Source organism: Streptopelia decaocto, assembly GCF_964273445.1.
Source record: "Streptopelia decaocto genome assembly, chromosome: 6".
Lineage (NCBI taxonomy): Eukaryota > Metazoa > Chordata > Aves > Columbiformes > Columbidae > Streptopelia > Streptopelia decaocto.
Genome location: NC_138660.1, coordinates 34,642,672 through 34,667,662, shown reverse-complemented (window position 1 = coordinate 34,667,662; position 24,991 = coordinate 34,642,672). Strand labels below are relative to the sequence as shown.

The following is a 24,991-nucleotide window of genomic DNA, read 5'->3' as shown; positions in this document are numbered from 1 at the left end:
TGACAGAGCTCCAATTTAGGCATCTATTATCAAGCACAAGCAATGTTTACAGCTGTGCAAGATTTATTGTCAGAATTAATAGACAAGCACTCCCTCGATGCTGCTCAGAACAAGAGGTCTGCTCTGAAAGCTCATCTAATGGTGGCAGGGTCTTTTGCTGTCTTCATCCTTCTTTGAGAAGCTCTAGGAACAGCAAACAATATCTAGGTTAAGCACCTGGATGGGTCTAAATTGCACCATTGAGGCCAGTAGCATTTATTTCTAGAATATCCTCTCTATTCTAAGAAACAAAAGTCAGCTTTCTCTATTACCTTAGCCAGCTGTCTGGACCCCATTTCTTGCTCCTGTAGGATGATTTCCCATAAAATTCTGCACTGATCTGCTTTTACCATGAAACCCAATGTCAGCAAGTCCACACTCATATCAGAGCTCCACCTATTTATACCAAAACTATCCAAGTAAATAGCATTATCACTTCTGGAAATGAAGCTGGCCTTAGGTGACATCTTCCATTGTCACATAGTCCTCTAACTACTAGACTAGACATTTAACAATTGCTTGGAGTGCAACACTTGCTGCCATAGAAAGAAATTATTTTCCTTCCTCACTTCACATTTGAAACAGTGCCCACAGCTACACTCTAGCATTGGCACCAATACAGCCTCTTCCCTGCAGTTAGCTCTGAGCAACCACTTTAGAAAGGCAGAAGAGCAACACATACTTTAGAAACATCAATTGGTCCTCATGCCAAACATGGGGAGTCCTAAAAGACACCTTCACCCATCATAAGGGCTTTGCGGGGAAGCACATTTTCTATTAAACCAACTTCTCAGCACAATTAAATGAAACTTGTGGCACTGTCGAGCATATGAAGGATGCTTCAGGCACGTTAAACATGAAGTTGAAAAGTGTTTAAATTTTACGCTTCCATTAATAAAACACCATTTTAAGATTCCTATTTTTAAGACAGTCAAAAAGAGAAACTTTTGCTAATGGTTTTAAAAATACATTGTAGTTAAAATCTCTTTATAAATATAACGGCTCACATTTCAAGGCTTGCTTTTTTGAGAAATCCACACACACAGAGTCCTGTCATCATTGTGTACTAACTCTTGCTTTCATGTCAGTTTAACATAGTCTTCTCTTTTCAATTAGCACTTACAATAAGATGTGGGCAGATGCCCAGAAAGACCTCGATATTCAACTCTGCAAAGAGAGAGGAGAATTCCTCCAGCCAGAGAAGAACCTCGAGAAAGTATTCAAGTTGTTAGCCACTTCCTACATCAAATACATACAAATCTTCCGTCACTTGGAGACAGCCCATGACCAACTTGTTCACCAGCAGAAGCAGGCAGTGATTCGGCAGGTGCTAGATGGGGTGATTGGCCGGATCCTGGAGGTGAAAAGGGAGATGGTGAAGCTGGAGAACTCAGAGTTTCATTACATTGGTGATATCCTGGAAGATCTAAAGCTTCTCCCGGTACGTCTGCCTCTCTTATGAGCAAATTCATAGGAACTTTACCTATCCTGTATTTTAAGAACAGTCACATTTATTTGCAGTCTGTGGAGTTTCACAAAAGCTTCCTGCATGTTCACTAATGTACTGGGTGATCAGTAATTATGGCCTTTTTGTTAAAGATCGGAGTATATTTGATCTATGATAAACATTATATATTGGAGCAAGATTTTAAAAGCTGATCTGCCTGGTCAATATGTTGCATTTCCACTTCTCTGTAGATCTTTCACTTGCGCGTGTCACATGAAGTCATGTTAGCTTAAACAGCTTCACTATTAATGGCAGCAACTTGACTCTGCCTGGTTTTAGTGTGGGATTAGACAGAAGATGGTCAACTGATAATGAAGGTACACTCCACTTCTGTCTGCCCTTTACATCACTGTGAATCAGCCTGGCCTCAGGCCTCTTCCAGAGATTACAGGTAATGCTAAAAGTTGCATAGTCTGGTTTGCTAGTTCATACTACAACAAACTACGGAAGTGAGAAATCTGAGATGTGTCTCATATTGTAAAAGAGGCAGGAGCTGGAGCATATTCAGCATCCAGGGTTCAGGAATTTCTGATGCAAAAGCAGCCCCCTAACAGACAGCTCACTGAACCAGGTGAATTTGACAATAAGGCAAAGTCTTGAAGCTGTACTTTTAAAGCTGTGAAAAAATAGCTGCAGGAAGGTGGTTACTTCTCTCGCAGACAGCTCCACCTATTGTCAAATTCAGGTACGGCTGCTTTTTTAAAGAAAAGTAGCTGGAGCTTTAATTACTGCTGTTTTCACGATGCCATTTATAACAGGAGAAATTGCCTAAAATCATTATAGCATTATTCTGAGATTTACAAACATGTTACTGTTTGCAATTGCTGTATATTTCGCTCTGCAAATTTAGGATAGTAATTCCCGTGAATTTTCTCCAGCTCTTTACCTTCTATATAAGTCATAGCAGAGAGCTATTTTAAACTGTGAGAAGGCTTACTAGAGAGTATAAACACATCTCCAGGGAAATTGATCTTTCAAATCATATTTTGAAATCATTAAGCACTTTTTGTTGGACTAGATATCTCCAGAGGTCCCTTCCAACCCCAACCGTTCTGTGATTCTGTGCTGTGTTCACGACTTACCAGTAAATCCACAAGCAACAAAAAGTTTGCAAGTCTAAAAAGTCACACTTGACATCTGTTAAAAAAACAAATTCAAATTCCTGCACCACACCTTAATTTTAAAGCAGCATGACATGCCTACTACCAAAAGGGGAAAAAAAAAAGGGGGACTGAAAATATTTCAGGCTTTTTCAAAGAAAACATTATTTTTCTCTAGTAGATAGGGATACAGATTTATGGTTTCTTTTAATAAAATAATCACATGTAATTGTTTCCAAAACAAAATTACTAGCCAGTACTTGACAAATTACTTCTGTTTCTTAAAAAATCTGCCTAGAAAAGATCTCTAGTCCTTCCTTTCACAGGATTATCACGGGCTAAAATCCAGCATGATTGTCGGCAGAGAACACAACAAAGTCTCATTTTATATCTTATGCCAAGATAGTACATACTTTTTGCTATGTCACTATAAGGCCAGACTTCATCTTTCCTTAGTTGTGAGCCTCATATTTTTGTACAGTTGCCTTCCAGTACTCAGTCACTTCATTTCCTGGGGTAATTATAAAGGTATTTGGATACACAAATCCCATGTGGAGCCAGGAGCAGCTAAAAAGCTGCAAATTTAACTTGAGGATAAACATCACAAGCCTAACTTTTCAGTGCTGGGCCCCAAAAAGAGATGATGAGGAGAAACAGGCTCCCTGCTCCCCATCCCTTCCAGCCCCAGTATTATGGCTTTGATCTCATCTTTATAACCAGTAAGCATCACATTCCAGAGTCACTGGTAATTAAAGCCCAGCTTAGGCTACAGTGACTGACCCACACTTGTGTGACAGCATAAAAGCTCTGTCATCCTACGCCAGGGTGTCCAGACAAACTGCTTGATTTCTTATACCTAAATACAGACATATTTGTAATCCATCCTAGACTGATTTGCAGTCTTAAAGTACAATGTATAATCATTTCCATGAGCAATCAAGGATGTTGGAAGGTGCAAACAGGGAGCTTAACAAGACAAATATTTAGAAACTTTAGCAGACCAGACCTTTGCATCATTAACATCAAAATGGATAAACACAGTCCTACTCGGGCACTTTCTTATGCTGCCATAATAGGGAAGTCTCAGTCCACACAGTGTGCAACTGAAGGAACTAGCAATTAAATCTTTAAGTTGGCAGATCAGAGGGGCTGTTTTCATTGGCCACAGCCTTCCCTGCAAATTCTTGCTCTAGAAATAGGAAGATCTTCGAGATTGTAAGCAGCACATTTGCCATGTGCCTGTATCAAGGCAGAAGCGGTGCCTGTTCTTTACACCCAGCACTTTTCTGTATCCATCCAGACCAAAGCTGGCACTGATGCTGCAAAGGATCAAGTTAAAGGTTTCCCTGAGCAGGTCAAAGCCCCTCAGTTTCCATAGCAGACAGCACAGGATGCTGATAGCACAGCATCAAGTCTCGTACTTCTGTTGGGCTCCTTGGGCAAAAGGACCAAGTGTCCACATATATCTGGGGACAAATTATTGCATAACTAAACTGTGCAACTCCTCACGAATAGCAACACAGAGTAACTACTGCTTGTCTCCCCCATCCCTCCTTCTATCCTCTGGGTAAATCATTTGCTGGAGGAGATATTCTAGATGTTCCTGAAACAGTATAAAGGGAACACAGCACCAGAGCTATGAAAACATTCCCTCTCCCCAAAGAAATATACTTACAAGTAATTATTCCTGAAGAATTGCCTCCAGTCTTCAGTACAATACCAAGAACAGGTTATGTCACTCTGCAGCAGAGTGTTCCTGTAGAGGAACAGAATTTTGCTTTGGTTCCTTACAACAGTTTAAAAAAATATGCAAGACAACAGATCTGTTTTTCATGTTGATTAAACTAAAGAAGTGGGATGATCATACAACTAGTGGTATTCACTTCAGTGGAAATAGTGTTTGAATTTCTGGCAACCCTGCCAAATATTTTAACGGTTTGATAATATAATTGAGCCATTATAAAAAGAAAGAGTTCTGAGCTGCCATGGTTCAGAAACTGGGTTGATTTATTTGTTTTTGTTGAATTAGGCCTTAAGTAATTGCAAAGTAAAAGCTCAGCAGTTGTTACAGAGGTGAAATTCCCCAACACTCCAAATATTCAACAATCTCATTCCAATTTAATTGCTTTGTAAAGGTGTTCAATTAATAAGTAATGCAATTTTAATGCAGTTCTTAAAAGTATCTCATGATTATTTCTTCCTCTAGGAAGACACAGAAGTACCTATCCCAAGGTATTTCATTAAAGAAAAGCTGGAAGTCCTGCAGCAGAGGGAGAAAACCCTTGATCAGATTTTGCTCGATGCTGGATTGGAAATAGAGGTAAGCACACCACATACCTACATAACAACATGCTTAACTTTTTTAGGTTATAGCCACACATGTCTGAACACAAGCCACTGAAATTAAAAGTACTTATATAGCACTTAAGAACTAAAAGTCTGTTTACAGATAAGGCACAAATAAAAAGGAACATTAAGTTTTCCTAACAGTATCCAGTCACATCTTGAGCCTGTTTAAGACCAAAATGAATTGACTCTGTTTTACATGTGTGAGAGTGCCAGAGAAAGGGCAGCACTTTGGCCAAGTTTAGTAGCTGCTTTGTTTGTCTAGCAAACTCTCATCACATAATCAGTCCTACTGAAATCAAGTGGGGCTTAAGTTTTACTGAACCAGGATTCCTAACTGAAACAGACAAAACTCAGAGTTCAGGTCAGCACAACTCTTAGCATTCAGTTGTTTATAACCTCTTAACAATGACTGCAGTCTCTTCTGTACAGCTATAGAGCTGCAGCTGCTAGGAGGAGTAGAAAATTGAGTTTTGGCAGAGCAAAAGTCATTACAGAGAAGTACATGAGCACTCCAGTGTTCTGGATTTGATATACTTTTGACCTTCTGGAAATGGCACATTGCCTACAAGCAGTCTTTGCTAACCTCATAAAATATTCAACTGTACCTACATGTCTGGGTGACTTGGATTCACTGACGCTGTAGCCGTCAGAGCACAAGATTACGCATATTACATCTTTAAGCCTTTTTGTTTCCCACAGCTCTGCTCTTTCCAGTATGGTATCCACTACAGATGAGGCCAGCTGGTGTACAGCCAGCTCACCTGGGAGCACCAGGCTCTTGCACTTGGGGCTCTGGTAGGGTCCAGGTCTCTCTTTGCCAGGATGCCACAAGGGAGCCACAGGATGGAATAAACGTGAATAAAATAATCTCACATAGTCTGAGTCAAGTGCCCTGTGCTGCACTTCCAGTTCATTCCCTGCTGGGATTGCTGGAGGGTTGTCAGCGCTTCTGCATGCATCGCAGCAAGCTGTGTACGCTCAGGAAATCCTAACTGCTGTATTCTTCGGTGTCTGTAGCAGTGCTGTTACAAGCTGTCTAACATAGACCAAAAACAGTGGAGTTCAGAGGAGTCTGCTTCGTAAGTCATTCATCCTATGTCATTCTGTTAGAGAAAGCCCCGCTGAAAGCATAGTACAGTGAGCTCCGTACAGTATATGTAGAAGCATTAAATTGTGAACTGTCTCCAATTGAAGGGATTAACATCAAGGACAATAATTCAGCTTTTCCATAGGGAGCATGAGCAGGTAAGATTCCTCAGGAGAGAGAAGGGGGAGTCCCTCTCTCCAGCTGTGCTGTTTCCATACTTTTTTCCACAAGCCTCTTCTGTTTGGTCTGGACTGACCAGGCCTGGAGTAGCTCAGAGCAGCATGTCTTCCCATTCAGCAAGAGAGCTGGGATACTAGCAGCTCATCCAGAGACCCATCCCTTTGGAAAACTAAAAGGAAGATTTACCATAGCCTAAGAAACTTTCCTTTTAATAGGACAAAGCCTTATGGTTCTTCATTTCTCGTTTCTCAAATAAATCATAAAGTTCAGCAGAATACATAAGCCATATAGAGCCATTCTTGCTTCCCAACTATAGCATCAGGCTTTCCTTGTCATACATCAACACATGAGGTTCACTTTCTCCTAAAGGTCCTCAGAAAAAACACATCTCTCAAGATAGCTAACTTCCAGGATATTGCAAGACAGTGCTGAGACAGGAGCCTCTGCAGTTTGTGGCAGGGATTATTTTGTCTTAGAAAGTTTCTGCAAGAAGTTAATTCGTTGTTTCATTTGCTGAGGTGGGCAATCAACAAAACACATAACCCTAATAACTTTGCTTTGTCCATTCCTTTTTGGCTGTGCTACTGAAGGAACCTGTCGAAGCCATGACACCTGAAGAAGGCGTTAAAATCATCCAGGTTGCAGAACGCGCTCGCCAAGGCCGTCGTCGAGCAGCATTCATGAAGCGAATTTACCTTAAAGAGAATAAAGAAAAACAACCTAAACTTCAGGTCCAGATGGGTCCAAGTCCAGACGATGCTGCCACTTGCATTCAAAAGGTGAATTATCTGATTTAACAACAGTTCTGGCAAAACCAAATGCCAATGTCTTGTTCAGAAGAACAGCAGTAGGCAGAAACACAGCTCATAGGATGGGAAGCATTCTGAAGTGATGGCTTTCATGGTATTTAGCAAGGTGAAATACATCATTTCAGCCACTCCACAAAATGAGGCAGGACTCTAGATGCGAGATCAATAGAAACAGTCCTACACTTGAAATGCAAGGTGACTTTATAACCTACACGTTTTTCCATTCTGATTTTTGTGACCTCAGTTGCTCCTTCTGGCATCCCCATGGAATCCAGTGCACCTTGGAGAATTCATTCCTTTTCCTGTGGTCTCCAGGAAAAGAGTTCATTCCATATCTTGAAAAGATAAAAGGAGATCACTGCTAAATTCCAGAAAAAGTCCTTACACATGAATAATTCAGACAGTTCAGCCTGATGAGAACAGGAGCTCAGTCTAAATCTTCAGTCTAAACACTTTCTAAAATCGTGTTGTGTTTGGAAGCTAGATGTACCAGTGTGAAGGGATAACAAACCTCAGAATTTGTTTTTTAAAAAAATAGCAGATAGCAACCTGTTAAAGAGTAATAGTTTCAATTGCATATTGTGCCTTTCCTTCCTCTATTTGTTTTTTCCTGTGTCTGCCACAGTAAAGGAAGCTGTAACAAGGCCCATTTATCTCATTAGAGTTTTGTTTACAATTCAGGTTTGGCGTGGATATATCCAGCGCAAGAAAACAGAGAAAATGAGAGAAGAGGAAATGATATTTCTGGGGATGGTAAGTAGTGCTGCCAAGAGAATATAAAATGCCACAGTCTGTTTGTTCTTCAGACTTTAGTAATTTAGAAGAAGATGAAAAATTATTTTCTAAGATTCTTCCTATTTTAAAAGGAGTCTCTAAGGAATACAGAACCAGACTGAAGTGATAGATGGCACGGAAGTAGCACAATTTGTCTTCTCCTGCATGCTTTCATGCTATATATACCTAGTCCTATGTATATGGTAGATGTAGAAACAGGCAGTGTAGAATTTGCCCCAGGTTCCAGGGAATTTGACCCAGACATGACAGAACAAGGAAATTTTATTAATCAATTTTTAGTTTGTAATTCCAAGACACTTGAGCTGCCTTATTCCTGGAGTAGAATTAAAGCAGCAAAGTCATCTTCGCCCACCTTTTTGCAAGCCACTGCATATGTATGTCAAGAATAAGGTAAAGGACATTAGAACTGCCATATTAATATATTAATATTTCCATAAGTACACACAAAAATAATCAAAATATTTCTCACATCGTAGTGCAAAAGTGCAGGGAAGTGAACAGCTGTCTGTGGTCAGATTGCATGGGGTGAAAAAAAATTAATGAGAACACCCTTTCCAAAAGGAACCTCTTCCTCCAGCAACTAAAGATATGTCTCCTCCCACCAACATCTTCATTCCTAGCAAGTACCTGAGAAAAAGGATCAACCCTTTACAGTTGACACCACCAATTCTTTGGGTGCCTTCAGTAGGCACTAACGGGTCTTAAGTCTCACAGCTCTTCCACTCCAGCTACAGCAGCACAGCCCTTGTACCGAGTTCTAGTAAAGCTGCTTCACAGCACCACGTCACAGAAATATTCATCACCACTTCATGTTGGGTAGGTTTATTTATAGCTCCATGTTCTGCAGTTCTTAAATGATTCATTTCTAAACTAATCTTTTCATTTTGAATTCAAACATGTTTTCTGCTTCTCCCAGACAATTCAGATTACTTTCTTACCCCAGCAATGGAACTACCTTTAGCAACATCACAGGTTTATGAAAACTAATTGTGCCTATAACATACCTCTGACAAACATGTATCATCAGTTAAGAATGACCTTAAAATCTTATCTTTAGGAAGTAACATGTACATTTACTGAAGTTTGACCGTGTTAAATACAGATAACACCTTCTGAATTATTTTTAACATCCACTGGTCATTAACAGTAAATGCAGCCAGCATAGCTGAACAGAGCTTTGAGTGCCAATTCTGCCTCTGTTTAAGACAGAAAGTTCCCAGAGATTTTAACTAGTGTGGACCTAAAATGGTGAATATATGGGATGTACTGAAGATGAATTAGAAATTATACCTTTTGCCAAACAAGGGATTGTTTCCTATCAAATCCCTGACAGTTTCTGTCAATTCTTAAAACTAGAGTCTTAGAAATCTAAGTCTGGTATCAGTTATTGGAGGGTTCACAGCCAAGTGTTCTTTTCATGATGGCTGATGGTAGGAGTAACTGATAACTAGAATATAAATAGCCTAGTTTATGGGGAGGAAATCTATATGATCATAGGGATGAAGGGAATTCAAACCAAACACATATAGTATATTCATTTCCTGACCTCCATTTAGGAGCAAGAGAATTGATGTTTGCAACTCTGCACTCAGACTCATTACTCTTTATCAAGTATATCATCAGAGGATGTAAGGAAAAAATTGATACCTCTAAATAAAAAAATCTGGTCATCTTTCCAGTGTTTTTGTATTCCCCATTTGCATTTCCCTCTTACTTTCATGGTCTCCAAAGGAAGTGAGTGGTAAGCAGACATTGGTTCACACTGATAGATAGGCAGCAAGCTCCAAAGGTCAAGTCCCTTTGATGTATGATCACGTCAGCCCTCTAAAAAATGACCACAGATCTTCATGTGTAAATATGTTGAATTTGCTTTTCTAATGCTGCACGACTTAGATAAATAAGAAGACCTAGCCATCCATTACTCCCAAGTCCATCCCAAAGGAGACTCGGCTTTTACTGCAATAAATAAAAACAGCTATAATTGTAAGAGAAATTATAAAATGTCTATGTTATTCTCATATAAAGATGGCGTTACAAAAGGGGCTAGTCCATTTGAAGTTGTGAATAATTATTTTTGGAAAAATTGTGTTGGCCTAAAAAAAAATACAGAAATACTTGTGAAGACTAAGAATTGGTTAGTTTTACTTAATTCAGTATTATTTTCTTTGCTGTCTACTTGCTTCAGAAAAATTAATGTATCTTTTCTGGAATTTGATTCTATTTCATCTTTTGCTTGATGACAGAGTAGAAGCCTATGTTACAGAGATTTTTCTTGGCTCAAAAGTAAAGCCTCATTGTTACTATTATTTATTAAAGCTTAATTGCAGGAACAGCATGATTCCCTCAACACATGTTTTTCTAAATCTTTGATAAATCACAATTTGCAATACTGGTTTAATTTGTAAAGAGAAGCAATCCTTACTAAGAGCACATATATCTTGATAACTGTATCCTGACCTTCCTCACATTGCTGCCACAGTGCTGCTCACTGGCAGCTCCAGTGTGACCGCAAAAACCAATGTTCCAGGCATAGGTCTGTTTTTAAGCCACACCGACCACACTGATGTTGCAAGAAAACACATTGAATTGTCTTGAAAACACATGTGTGCTGTCCAAACAAACCTGTATTTTCCATGCTCTGAGTAGTTTACTGTTACAGCACAATTATACCACTTTGCAGTTCTTAAACTGATGTGTGCTTCTGCTCGTCTGTTTCTGGCATTTATAAATTCCCTGCCATAAACACCCCAGCTAGATATTGCTGTGATTGTTTCATTTTGCTGCAGTTCAAACTGATGTAACTGGATCTGTGAACTGGGTTTTGGCAACTGCTTTTTCTCAGGGTGGTGCAAAAGAGCCCAAGTCTAATAATGGCTCCACACTCAGCGCTCTCGCTAACAGGCTCTCCTAACAGGGAAGACCCTGCAGAGCATTATACTCTCAGAACATGGGCTACTGGAAAGAGAAAAAGCTATTTCTAACATAAAATGTTAGGATAAACAGTTTATGTAAGGGTAGGAGGAGCCTAGGAACAAGGAATACAAAAAAGACAAAATCCATCCCAATTTAGGGGCTCAGCCTACTGTTGCAGCTTCAAGGCAGGAGTACCCTGAAGGCCTAGATCATGTTTTCACTTAATGAGCACAAGTAATCAATCCCATTGGAGCCAAGTGCTGTACATGCCTCAACAGTTTATAGGACTGAGCCCTGCATGCTTTGACCACTCATACACATAAAATGCCTTCTTGTCTCACAGAAGCATCTATTGATTTACAGTTGCACTGCTCTCACACTGCTCTATTCCATAATTTCAGCCCTTACCAAAGAGTTAGTGGCATAATACATGCCGATCTATCATTTTCTCACCTAGTATTTCCACCATTCTTCCTTCTTCTATATCCCATTCACATAAAAGTATCTAGGTTGTCTTAAATAAAAACATTGTCCTCCTTACCTCTTTTAAATATACCCTGATTTAGGCATGTTATCTTGGTTAATGCTTTTATTTCTGAGAAAACAGTCTGCCAAACATTCCTTGTTCTTTGAATTCTTGATAAACATAATTCACTTTATCCAGTCAGGGAAAAAAAAAAAATAAAATGTATTTCCCAGAATAGCTTTCTGTGTAAACATTATAGGTTGTGGCTAAATAAATGCTATATGGGATTTAGCCAACTGCAAACTCCATAAGTAAAATTTAAGACATTCCTTCAGCTCTTGAAAGTGGTCAAACAGAGTAGTGTTATACACCAGGCCTGTTTTTATCAAGTATAAGATTAACATGAGTATTGTTTTACTTGCAACCTAGATGATGTTTAGATGTCAGCACAAAGTTACATGTTATTTCACTGTGCATACATATATATCTAAGCAGTGATAACTAATCTGTTCTGTTTTCAATAGAAATTTTAAACCTACTTATTCTTGAAATAAAGACACTGGGAAGCAAGAGGCCTGCTAAATAATTTGGCTTTCATTGGCTGGAGTCATACTAACAATGAAATCACTGCCTTTCAGAGTCCAAAACATACTTGCCATTTTTAGTAGAAATTTGACAGCATGCCCAGGTATAGTACCAGAAACAAACATAACCAACATTATATAAACTTACATGGTCATGAATATATTTTCTCCACTTCAGATTTTCTTTCATCTTATTAAAGAGTGCTACCTGCCAATATCTTTTATAAATATAAATCTATAAAACAGCCATTTTCAATATTTTTCTAACAAGGCGTCTTACTTCAAATGCTTTGTTTCAAATGCATATGACAATTACTTTAATTGGCAAAGCCATTGAAGTGAATCATATAGCAGGGAAGCTTTAATGAATGCAATATATTTTGCTTAGTTGTTCCTTTTTTGTGCCTAATTTAGGAATTCAGCCATATAATTGATGTGGCTATCACAATTTGTGTACCATGGAACCTATATAAATACAATCTTCATAAGAGACCTTTTCAAAATACATTCTTCCTGCAGCCAGACAAAACACATGGAGGAAATGAGAAAGCAAGGACATAGCTAACTCCTATATCAAAATTTTAAAGAGAATTTGCGTCACTGTTTAAAATTCAGTAGAATAACAGTCATGAGCGCAGAACAGGATCACCGTTACTTAAGTAGTAAATCCCCTTAGTCTACTGGTACGGAGTTACTTGCCTGTGTAGCCCCAGTGTTTAAAACCAAACCAAAACAAACCATCTCACTTTCACTACTGGTGAAAATAAGTGACCATTTAAAATATCTAATTTAAAAATACTTATTTTGCATAGGAAATAAAGTCTTCCAGAGAAGCAAAGTAATACTACTACTGAAAATAAACAATCTACGGCAGAATACTACACAACTAGTACATCTATCGAAACATTACGATTAAGGACAATACTGTCCATAGCAGAACATTTACTGAGAAAGTCCCATAAAACCATTCAGCATGTTTCAGCTGTTCTGTTTCAGGTCTAACACAAGAAGCTGTCCTAAATTAAGTACCCAGTAATAAAAGCTGCAGTAAATCTACCTTTCAGACATAAGGCGAATGTTGGCCTTAAAACATGAAATAAAACGAAATGTATTTATTTCATTGAAACAAAGACTATCTTTCCCTGTAAGTGTAGTCGTAATGGAACAATTGAAGAGCAGTTAGTTCCACAGCGTGGGGCCTCCTAGATGTAGAACTGTAGCCTTAAGCGTGTTCAGCCAGCCTTCACACCTCTAAGTGTTTTATAATGAACAATAAAGCGGTCTGTGTTGGAAAGAGTTGTTGAGCTGACTAAGCAGAAAGGCGTTTCAAGCTAGGAAAGCGAAATTTGTGCCATCAAGTCCCCAAGTCTACAATGGAAAGCTTACAGACACAGTCATCACATTGGCTTACCTGAGAGGTGTAAGGAACTTCATCCTTCCTTCTGCTGGTGGGTCTTCCACTTTCATAAAACCTAAATTCTCTTTGGGGAGGAGAGAAGGAGTAAAGGACAGAAGAATCAAACAACAATCTCATCAGCATGCTTGTGACTGATGAGTTGGAATAAAATTCTCCTTTAGACAAATGTCCATTTTGCCTTATTAATTTAAACAAGGATTTTAAAGACAAAGCCCATCAAACATTAGATAAGCATTTTAAGTTAATGGACCATGTAGTCCTATTTCCCACAAACTCAGGAATCTTCACATTATGTCCTATTTTTACAGCAACATCAATTATTAATATGTATACTTTTGCTGACAGAGGACCACACTAAAAATGTGAGTTTCGTTATCCAGTTCTGGGTCATTAACTGTGAAAAGCTTGTAAATATAATGGTTTATTCACATGGGAAGCCTTCATTAAGATGCATTATTCTACAACTGATGTGGCAGCATTGCATTATCAAGTTCACTGTCTCCATCTAATATTTGTAATTTGTTTCTAAATGAGTTGCTGTTTGTAGGGCAAGTTAACAAATTTGAATTTCACATGGCCAAGGAAATTTCTTGAAGATGGGAAAATGCTTCTTCCCCTGAGGAAAAGCTATTTATTAGTGTCTTACTGTAGAATGCCTCCCTTTGATTCAGAAGCAGAAACATTAGAGACGCTGAGAGAAGTGATGTTAGAAACAAATTGGCTTTTGTCTTCCTTAACATGCACATTAAGTATAGAGGGCTATAAAAGCAGCACTCATCATATTGTCTCAGTGTAGCTTTTTAGATCTCCAGAACAAGCATGTGGACACACAGAAGGTTGATCAGCAATACAGGAAGGCACAGGTCAAAGACTGGCTAGCAGGGAGACGTTCCTGCTGGAGCCATTTGAAACCATCTTCTCACACTGACCTTGACTCTTTTTCTGCCACTTCACTACCTATTTTCTCTTGCCTCCTCAGGTGGCCAAAGCTTTTACAGACCTACTTTCTTCTAAAGTCTTCTCCTTGACAAGAAAACAAACTGTACCAGGGCTGTCCCATAGGCTCTGTCTGCATTTGAAGACCCAAGAGTGCTCGAAGATGAATGTAAGGCCCCAGGTTTTGCAGCTACAAAGGCAGGGTTAGGAATGGCTTGAACTCTGAAGCTGGTGAGGTTCAGGATGAGACATACTTTTGTGTCAGAATGAGGACATTGTGGTCAAAAGAAAGCAAACTTAACATAGTGGCTTTCTTTAACTGCAAAGAAAGAAGATGGAAGCACTATTCTCAGATTTAGATTACCCAGGCTATTCAAAGTTTGTTGGTTTTTTTTGTTTTTTATGTTTTTTAAGGTGTTGCAATAGCCTAAACCACTTCATACCATCTATTGGGTGCCTGAGAACTGTTTTCTTTCCTCACTTTGAGTCTTTTTTTTTGACAAATGAAAAGCATTTACTGTGACATGCACAACAAATGGTAGAGAACTGACAGCTAAAACTATGGTACAATTACATCATCTGGACATCTTGCTCTATGTCTTCAGCACCTCCTGCTGCCAAAGTGTCTATTTTTAGGCTATGTTGCTAAATTCACTTCGACAATCATCCTTTTATGTAATACATCTTGCTTTCTATCTATGCTTTACCAACCGATTCCTTCTCTTGATCGTTCACACCCTTAAGTGCACTTGGATCAGCTCTTATAGACCAGGGAAGCAGTTTTGAAGATGCACTCCATTTTACTTGTTAGACTACTTACACATAAGTTCTCTTGATGTCTCCTTGTTTTCAAGTCTAATTTATTTTTTTATTGATGTAACCACATTGATTTCAAAGTAACAGAACAGAAAGTCACATCAGCTGTAATTTTTTACTTAAAAAAAAAGAAAAAAAAAATCAAATAACTGTGGCATGATTTCCACACTGCTGTTCAGTGCATATCTCCTCCCCCAGACCAGAAACTGGCCTCAGTTCCTGCCATGTTGGCCTCCTGGTGTTCACTTGTAATGAGGGCACCCTGCGTATGTTACACGTTAGACGGCCACAAATCTCTTCATTTCACGCTCTCCGTCACCCATCTGAGCTGGAGCGTGCTATTGCCAGGGCTTTGCACTACAGGAGGAGCCCCTGGTTTGGCAACTGTCTGTCCAGTGCTGGGCCAACTTCAAAGCACGTCATTATTTATTAACCTATCTCTCTGCTACTCGTCTCAATATCTTGCCTGGCAGTGCCGACTCCTGCTCAAATAAATTATGTTTTCATACCTGACATGTCATCCTCTCATGTTGGCTTCTCTCCAACACCTACTGTCCTTCTCCAGCTTATCTGGCTCTCTAGGTCTGAGCCAGCTCCATTTTCCCTGTGATGGAAGCAATCAAGCAACAGCACATTTCACATCAGCAACAGCCTTTTCCTCTGTGTAAACAAACCCTTTTCCATATGCCTTAATTTAGAAAATATTAATAACAAGAAATCAATAAGATTGGGAAAAAAAAAAAAAAGTAGTCAAATGAGAATATGGTCTTACGGTCTTACCAACTTTCCGTGTTCTCTTTCATTCCTTTCTATAGTGGGTTATCAAAGGCGAATAGCTAGACTCTTGCACATATAAGTTGTTCCTTTACCTTTTGTTTTCTTGTAGTAAAACAGGCTTTGGAAAAAAAAAAATTAAAAGTATGAAATATTAAAAAAAAATAAAGCTTCTTTTCATAAGCTGTTCTACAAGGTTATGCCTGTACTTTAGCCTTAGGAGTTTAAGTGCAGCTCAAACTAGTATCAGCAGATATATTGATAACTGTATGGTGCTAAGATAGGTAGCTGCACAAATATTTACTCAAGGCTTGGCTAAATTTTGCCAACCAGAGTGTGTTTTGTGGCCTTGTTGTTATCAGCATTTGAGCCAGCTGGTTTAGAGCTGCCTGGACTGTGTCCACACCAGCTTCATTGACTCTGGACTCAAGTGTAGATATGGTCTGTATTAATTCACTTAGAGATAAGAATCTTCTGCTTCTGGTCTTGCTCGCATGGGAATGTTCTTGCCAGGTCAAACAGTTCTTACCTCACCTGGCTTTGGTACTGATAAAAGATATGCCAATAGTAAATTTGCAGTGACAAGTACCTGGTCATCAAAGGTTCCCTCAGGACTTGGTGGAGAGCAGTACAGAGGAGGAGCAGAGCACAGGAAAGGTGCAGGGATGGCAAAAAAAGCTCTCCTATCAGAGAGCTGAACTGGTTCATTGCAGGGCCAGGTGAGTGGCAGAGCCTGTGCAGATGGGAGGGACCACACATGCAGCAGCTAAGGTGAAGGGGGATCTGCCCCTTCCCAGCACCAATAAGCTATTCATCTGGTCAGCCATCTCACAACATTTCACCATTAAACATTCAGATGTGTCCTGTAGAGGAGCCTGTTTCTCCATGTTGGCCACAGATCAGCGTCACTAAAGCTGGAGATATCCTTGTGCGCCTCATGCCAAGTTGCCCAGGCTTGAGTATGGATTCTGTCACTTCCCGAAGGAGACGGGAGGGGGAGGCCTTTTACCCACCCAGGAAGACATCTTCAACACTCATCACAAACACCTTTGCTCATGGAAATACTTGTTTGGTCCCTTTCTTGCACTCCCAAAGTCCTTTCCATTATCACTTCTCAGATATATTTAACATGAAATGCTAGAAAACATATTTCAAGATGAAACAGCCCTTCCCCAGGTTCACCTGGTGAGCACCTAGTTAGGAAACCTCACAGGTTGTCCTCTGTGCTACAATAGTATACAAAGACATGGAAGAGTCATGCTGGGTTGTCTCTTCAGTAGTAGCCTTAATACCAGTACCTCTGGGTGGTCAAACTCTGGTGGGAACTTCTCAGCAAAGCAGCCATTACTGTAGTGAAGCAAATAGTTGAGTGGGAAACTGGCCAAGGGAAGTGGATCTTGTTTCTAGATCGCAATCTGGGAAGCAAGACTTGTGGGTCTTCCTCTGGTTTCCAGATGAGCACTGAGAAAAGAACATCACATCTGACTATTCTGAGGTTCACTTAATATTAATAAGGCACACAACAGTGAAATTCAGGTGAAATACAAATAAATAGTGTTAATATTAGCTGTCCCATACTTAAAAATAGGTGTCATTGAAGATTAAGATTGGAAACAGTTGACTGCTGTGGAAAGTGAAGCACGAGTGAACATCTCAGGATGAAAGGCAACATTTTGGGTCATATATTCAGGAAGAGAACATATGCAGCTGCTTTTAAAAAGCATGCTGCTCATTTTGTTTCCTCCTGAATATTTTCTCACTGGTGGCCTTGACTAATTCCTTTTGCATAGTGCAAGTCACACATCACAGATGCAGGGAAGGCAGTAAATTGCTTTCCTGAACAGGGCCTCTGCGCTTACTTTGGATAGTGTGCAATCCCACTGAGTACTTTCTGAAACGAAATTTGCTTGGCACTTGTTAGTGATTTTTGGAACCTGGTTGAAGCACAGAAGAACACCAAATAACAGATCTTAAATATAAGCTGGCCAAACCTTTGATAGAAGTTTTTTTGTCTTCGCGGGAGAGCTCTGAAATTAGGACTTGGAGCACACTAGAAAATACATCACCAGAGTAAGAAGAATGTATTACTAAATTAGTCTGAGATGTGCTGATTTAAGGACAATTTCTATACATTCTGAAGGCAAAAAGCCAGAGCAGAATAGTATATTTTATTTTCATACAACCAACAGTCCTAGGCTTTTGTTCACATATGCTGCCACCTATATGTCAGATAGTCACTAACTTTGAGGAATAAAACACACCATATTACAAAACCAGATTATCATATTTTCTCCTCTTTTATATTCCTAAAACTGATATACACTGTCAGACAATATGATTACTACTTCCCAAGTGTGTGGAAAATATTTTGTTCTAAAATTGCAAACAAAACAAAGCTAATTTCCAAGTTAATTTTTAGGATATGCTCTACACTTTCAAAGCAGTAATAGCTCATAAATTATTGGAAACACCTTAACTTTTTCAACCATTGCAAACTAAAAAATGCAAAGTTTGAGACCACCCACACAGATGGTATTTTTCATGCTTCTGTATTTGCATACCAGAAAGACTTTCCTTTTTCTCAAAGTACACATGTAAAATCAATCACAAAGCAGAAATTATTGTAAGACTTAGAAGTCCTTCTTGCCAAGGTTATTAAATCATGGGAAACTTGGGGAGCTATGATTTTTTTTTCAAGTGTTTGGGGGTTTGTTTATTCTTTTTTGTTGTTGTTGTTCCTCAAGGGAAGTTACTTTCCTAACAGAATATGACCAGCTGCAACAAAATACCAGGAAACCACTGACCAAGCGGTGCATATAAAAATTTAAGTGAACAAATTAAAAACAATACTAGCTAATTAAAAAGCACCAATGGGAAGTCCAAACATTTGAAAATTCAATTAAAAAAATCTCTGGCACCCTTCTGACATGGATAAAGTTGGCATTTGCAGAACAGCAGCTTTCTCACCTGTCTCATTGAGATCCCAGGATCCCACGCTGGAAGGGTTGTTTTTGTACATTGCAGTGTGCTTAATTAATGCTGAAATACTAACAATAGACCATTGTGTGCATCCAGGCACTTTTTATGAGCACAGGGTTTGTTCCTGGCTTCCTGCAAATAAATTAAGGCTTAAGCTCAGATTCACTGTCAACCTGGCATGCCAGTTTATATTAAGTTTATTTTAATTTGTACCTTTTGTTTTCTCCTCTTGTCATTTCCAGAGCCTACCTCCTCACTTAGAGACAATGAGCGTTTCGCAGATGCACGCTAGGCAAGTCAATACCCCACAAGATGAGGTCCAGGAGACACACGAGGAGGTATCCATCAAGGACAAGCTGAGAGAAACGGAGGGGCTCTACATCAAGAAAAATTTCCAGGATGAGATCAGCCAGTGTTTCATTGAGTGTCGGTGAGCAGAGATAAACACTTACCCCTTAGTAAGTCCATTTAACCCAAAGAGCTTGATTCTTACAAATTGCAAAATCCGTCTTACAGTGGTGATCCCAGTCTCAGCTGGTGATCACTGAGCAGCAGGACCCCTAACTGGGGAAATCAGAATAGTGTATCACTCCTTCCTAGTCCAGGGGGAGTCAGAGGTGCACCCTGAAAGGCTGACTGCAGAATCAGATTGCTTATTAGCTTGGGCTCCAGCTCTGGAATTAAAAGACGCATAGTAAAAGTTTAGGCACGCTGACTTTCTTCCCTGTGCGAATACATAAGGTTTAAGAGAGAGAACGCAGTCTTCCATGAGATAGAAGTATAATTATTTGCTATAACGAATCATATCACGTCACCAGGACCGCAGTCCAGGTGCCTGCTGCTGGTATTATCCAGCAGCCACAGGAATCTGAAGTACATTTGTACTTGAGGCCTGACCTTCAAGACACTCCTCCAAATGCAACTTTACTGAAGTAGTGCTGCTGATCTCAGTGAAACTTCACGTCTCAGTAGAGTTAAGCACGTACTTACACATTTTTAAACTGAATGCTGACACCTATGGTTCTCTCAGGAAGTTTACTTGAGGTGAAGAAGTTTTGAGGCTGGCAATAGGGCATTTAATACTGTAAAGCCTTGTAGAAAGGAATATAGACTGGTTTTATGATAAAAGTGTGGTGGTTGGGCTGGGAACCTTGGTGTGTTTTGGTTTTTTTTTTCCCCAGGATTTACCCCCTCCAGTGGCTTAGCTTGTAAAAGTAAATTGGGAAGCAGCACCCAAAAGTTCCAGGATTTAGCAGCAAGGTTTCAGGTGCTCTGCATAAAACTGCTCTTCAAAAACCCTTCCAGTGCTTTTGTCTTGAGCTGCTTAGTGATGTTACAAGGCTGGTATTTGTCTTGTAGATCTCTGTCGTTGCCCATTAATCATTCAGTGTTTTTTCAGTGTACCTGCCTTCAGCATGCAGTTTCCACTTGGAAACAGCAAATGCATTCTGATGAAATCCTGTTGTATTTATTCCTTGACTACTTTAATTGCGTTTTGGTAGCCACACAACAGGTAGTGCTTGTTTAAAAAAAAAAAAAAAAAGCAATAATAAAAACAGCACTCTCACAGATTTGCCACAATCTGTTTCTCTTCCTTTTCGTATTTTTGCCTCTTACAGACACTTGAGACTCTAGTATATTTTTACCCCCTCTAGTTCTTCTTTAGGAAGAACTAATTGTTTTGCAAAGCTCAGTTATTACAATGCACTTCCCCGTTCCCTAAATCCACCCTGTTCCCAGGGCCTGATCTGCACACCTCTTCAGCTGCCTTTCCTGCCGCTCCCTGCAACTCCCAGCATGTTCTGTGGTACAAAATGATCTTGTTTCCTTAGCTTAATATTACTCATCTAATAGTAATTCTCTAACATAGGTCAATCGTGTCCAATTAACTTGACTTCAGAGCTTGAGGAGAAATAACTGAAGGACTGCATAAACCAATAACAGTGTTTCTATAGGAGATTAGCAGAGAACAGTCAGTCTCTCAGAGAATAAGACTGAGCCATAAACCTCTTTAAAGACAGTTATAAGACGTTATGAAAAGTAAAATCCATTCCATGGAGACACTTAACAGCAGAGCCGAGCAAGAGCCTAACCAATCCAAAGGGTCATTTGGAGGAAGCTGAAGCCATCGTTCGATCAAGGGAGGTGGAGAGGAATGGCTGAATGAGCAGTTCATTAAAACCCTCACTACCTAATGCATAAGCAACCTCAGTCTCATGTATCTATTAAATACTCTGAAGATGTAAGGTGGAGTGTAAATGCTGAGCTTTCTTATTCAGTAGCCCTTAGAAGTGAAATGGCACCTTGTTGCTACATTTATATCCCAGATGTGCCCAGGGGCCCAACTGTAGGTGAGACTTCAAGGCTATAGACAGACTTAGTCAGTATCCCAGCATACAAATGTGTGGTTAAACATGCTATAAGGAGTTATTTAGTTAACCTTTAAGTTGTCTGGTCTAGTCAGGTTCGGTAGTCTTGAATCTCATCTAGACTTGAAAATTAGCAAAGATTAAAACAGAAGTTTGAATATAGGCACCACATTAATTGGTCTTGGATAGCTTCATAGATATGCTTTTGCCAAGAAGTGATTATATTAAATGTGACTAACATATACCCACACACGGTGTTAATTGATGACACTACTGCTTATAGACAAGCCTTTAAGTCAGACACCTTGTTCTGCTGCAGCTGGGATAGCCTGAGAAAACAGATCCCCTCCAACCTTGTGGAATAACCACAGAGCGAGATGCTTCTCCACCCACCCATCTGAAATGATCAGATATTAAAAACATTAACCAAAAAGCAATTTTAAGCTCAATCAGACCGTTTTGATAGAGAACAGCTAAAGAAACCGCACTGCATGTGCAGTTATAGGGCATGCCTGAGAGCAAGGTCATCTCTGGTGGGAGAGGGACAGTGACAGACTTGTTGCAGTCAGAGCACCGTGTTTGATCATGCTCCCTGTTATCTCTTTTAAATTAATGTGCAGCATCATCTCCAAAAAAACAGTAAGGCACATTTCAGCAAAAGCTGGACAGATTTCATTGATAAAAGCTATTCTGATGATTTAGCATACATAAAATTCTGCCCCCCAGTGAAGCCAGTGGGAGAGCTGCCATCAGCTTCAGCAAAGGCTGGACATCACCCAATATTATAGTTCATTTAAATCTGGCTGAGTGATGCAGTGATTTATGGGACTGAGAGGAGTCAGAGTGAGCTGCCTGCCATCCTGCTCTTCACAGGAGGCCTCTGTTTAAGTGACCAAAATATTTTTTCCTGCAGACACATTCACTTTCATCCAAAATAGGTTTAAAAAAAAAAAAAAAAAAAGGCAGCAAATTCCTACACATGGGGAGCATGTGTGTCATGCAGAGCCAAGCTTTCTGGGTGGTGCATGCCAGAGACGGGGCAGAACTAGCAGGAGTTGTGTGCTGCTCCTGCCTGGCCTGCTGAACAGTGAGCCGGATCCAAAGTGTCAAGGTTTATATTAATTATTACCTGCCAGGATATATTTTGGCTCTCTGCTAAGCCAGTCTACGAGATGAACACCTAAATGTAGCTTATAAATTATTCTTTAACTAGGCTTTTTGACAGAGTTTACCATTTTCCATAGTCTATTAAATAAACAGATAGCTAAAGGGAAACAAATTCTTTTGAATAAATTTTGCTGTATGTACTAAAAAAAAAAAAAAAAAAAAAACAGGCTTCCATATTTTATCCTTCAATTGGAAAAGGGTGTGATAGCAAATACAATTAGCAGGTATTATCTTTCAGCACAGCTGCTACTAGATTACAAAAGCAATAAATAGAGAAATTTAATATGTGCTTATAACAGTTCTTACAAGTATTTACCACTTTCTTTGCACAAGGGAACACAGGCATAGCTTCAGTCATTTCAAGATCCAAAACAGCTTCTTTATAAAAGGTACGTGCTAAAAAAAAAAAGGCAAAATAAAGCAAAACCCAAAGGAATAGATTAAATGTCAGTGTTCCAGTTTCTTATAGCAAACCCACTGCAGAGAAGACAAAATATTTTTGATATAACACTATGCATTTTGCAACCTTACCATCCATCGTTCTGTTTATCTGTATTGGCTTCTGTGGAGCTGTTCTTATCTGTCTTGCAAATCATTCATAGAACGCTTTCTAGATTTCTGCTTGGCCTTGTCCCTATGCACCATGCTAGAAAAATTAAAGCTTTTTTTTTTAAAAGCATCATGCAGTATACCTACAGGCCTCCCTGTTTTTCAAGATAGCTAAAAGATTCGGAAAGCAGGAGTATGAATGTTCCAAAATTAACATTTGCTATGATTATATACATCTGAGTCTGGATTTTAATCCCTTCACTCCCACAGATTACATCCATTACATTAACAACAGAGCTTTACATTAAATATAGCAATTACATAGCTGGGGTTTTAATTTCAATTTCTTGTACTATTCCAGACCAGTGATATTTTTCTCTAATTTCATGTTTAGGCTTTTGGAGTGCATATGCAAAAGCTGTCATCAGTGTCTCCTCCTGTTTGCTCAATGTACCTAACTACAGTTCACAAATTATGAATCTTCCTCATGGTCATCGCTGAAATAAATTTTAAAAAGGGACAGGGAGAAGAGGGGAGAAGAATCCTCTTATTATACAGAGAAATATAGTAGTATCTTTGTCTAAGGAAAGTCGTCTTTGACAGAAATCAATACAAAGGATGAGAAATCAAGATGAGGTTTTTATTACCAGAGATAGCCTCAAGAATCACAGGGGAGAGCCTAATACAGAGGCTCTGCTGTAATGTATCTTATGCCCTCTAGCTGTAACAAATTACGCTGTGAATTTCTTGCAGGATTTATATGCCACTGCTCCGTGCTCTGGGGAGCATTTCATCAGTTGCATTGCTGACCTAATAACAGGGGATCTAAGTAATAGCAACTTTTATGTACATTATGTGTTATTCCCACAGATTTGGGGATTGGTTTTCTGGAGGAAGGAGGCGGCAAGGGGTAAATGTGCTTTCCTAATAGGTTTACACTTTACTGATTAGCTTTGAATGATCTTCTTGCTCTGCCTGCTGACTTGAGTACTGTCAGAAAACGAATTGGCCAAGCTTCGTGGTGAGTGAATGAGACTCCTTCTGAAGTGGGGGGTTCCTGTGCTTTATTTATTCATTTTGAACATTCCTGACAGCCAGCCCAGACTTTGATGCAAAGGAAAAGAGGAAGAAATAGGAAGTGATCATGTAATATTTCCCTTTTTCACAAGACTTTTTGTGGAGCTGAGTTTACTGCCAACACGCCTGTTCTTGAGGCTCCCAAGGTAGCAGGGGGTGGGGAAGGAGGAGGCAGGAGGAAGATGAATGGAGAGAGAGGTTTTGCACTGAAACTCTGCAGAATAGGGAAAGTATTCATTTGTGTCAGGCGCTGCCCGTATCGCATTTCACACTCAGTACACACTGCTTTTTATGAAGTTAATGTTAATGTGCGTGAAAGCTGCCAGGCAATCCATCAGCAGCTGGAGTCTTGCCAACAGGACAGAGACAGATGACACCTCAGCAGCACCGAGCTGTGGCACCCCCTCACCTCTGGTTTGAGGAATTGTTGCTCCAAGACCATCCAAATCCGTGTTGTTTTTCAGTCCTGTCTGGCTCGTCATATGTGCCCCCAGCCTGCCAGAAACACTTTTCCAAGTAACCAAGGAGTATGGTCTCTACACAATATGGCAACAGTTCACAAAACAGCTGATAGGAAAATTGCTTAATAACCAGTTTTAGTGCAATGAACCTCTATGGCAGACAGTTCTCTCAAAGACCAAGCTCCAGTCTTCGAAATCTTTGGAACACCACCAGCCTTTTAATCACAATCCTCTTTTTCCATACAATGCCCTATTATTCTGGAAAATGTATTCCTTTCTTCCCTAACAGCCCTTCAATGGCATTTCTCCTGTAGGAACCTACCAAAAATTGCCTCTCTGGTATCTGGTACTTTATATTCAGCACAGACAGGAGTTACTGCCCACAGGATCCATTTATAGGTGGGTGATGAACGGCTTTCTTTCACCTAATCCATATTGTCAGTACTTGCTTACCCTGTCATCGTTAAAGGATTGTCACACACTCAAAAGCCACTTGTATGCAATATTCCACTTGGGAGCAAAAATCATCAGCCAGAAGCAACCATGAGTTCAATGTAAAAATCAGGATATTATGCAAATGAGGATAAATAAGTGGTTTCCTGCTAATTCCACCATAT

The 24,991-nt window shown here is 39.6% G+C and overlaps 1 protein-coding gene across 1 annotated transcript in view; it reads left to right on the top strand.

Annotated features, from left to right (window-relative positions):
* DRC11 (dynein regulatory complex subunit 11) overlaps positions 1–24,991 on the top strand; it is a 106,239-nt gene that overhangs the window by 9,027 nt on the left and 72,221 nt on the right. Inside the window, exons 2-6 of the mRNA XM_082056418.1 lie at positions 1,156–1,480; positions 4,853–4,966; positions 6,853–7,041; positions 7,753–7,824; positions 18,994–19,181. Coding sequence (XP_081912544.1) covers positions 1,156–1,480; positions 4,853–4,966; positions 6,853–7,041; positions 7,753–7,824; positions 18,994–19,181 — 888 coding nt within the window. The remainder of the gene's footprint in view (positions 1–1,155; positions 1,481–4,852; positions 4,967–6,852; positions 7,042–7,752; positions 7,825–18,993; positions 19,182–24,991) is intronic.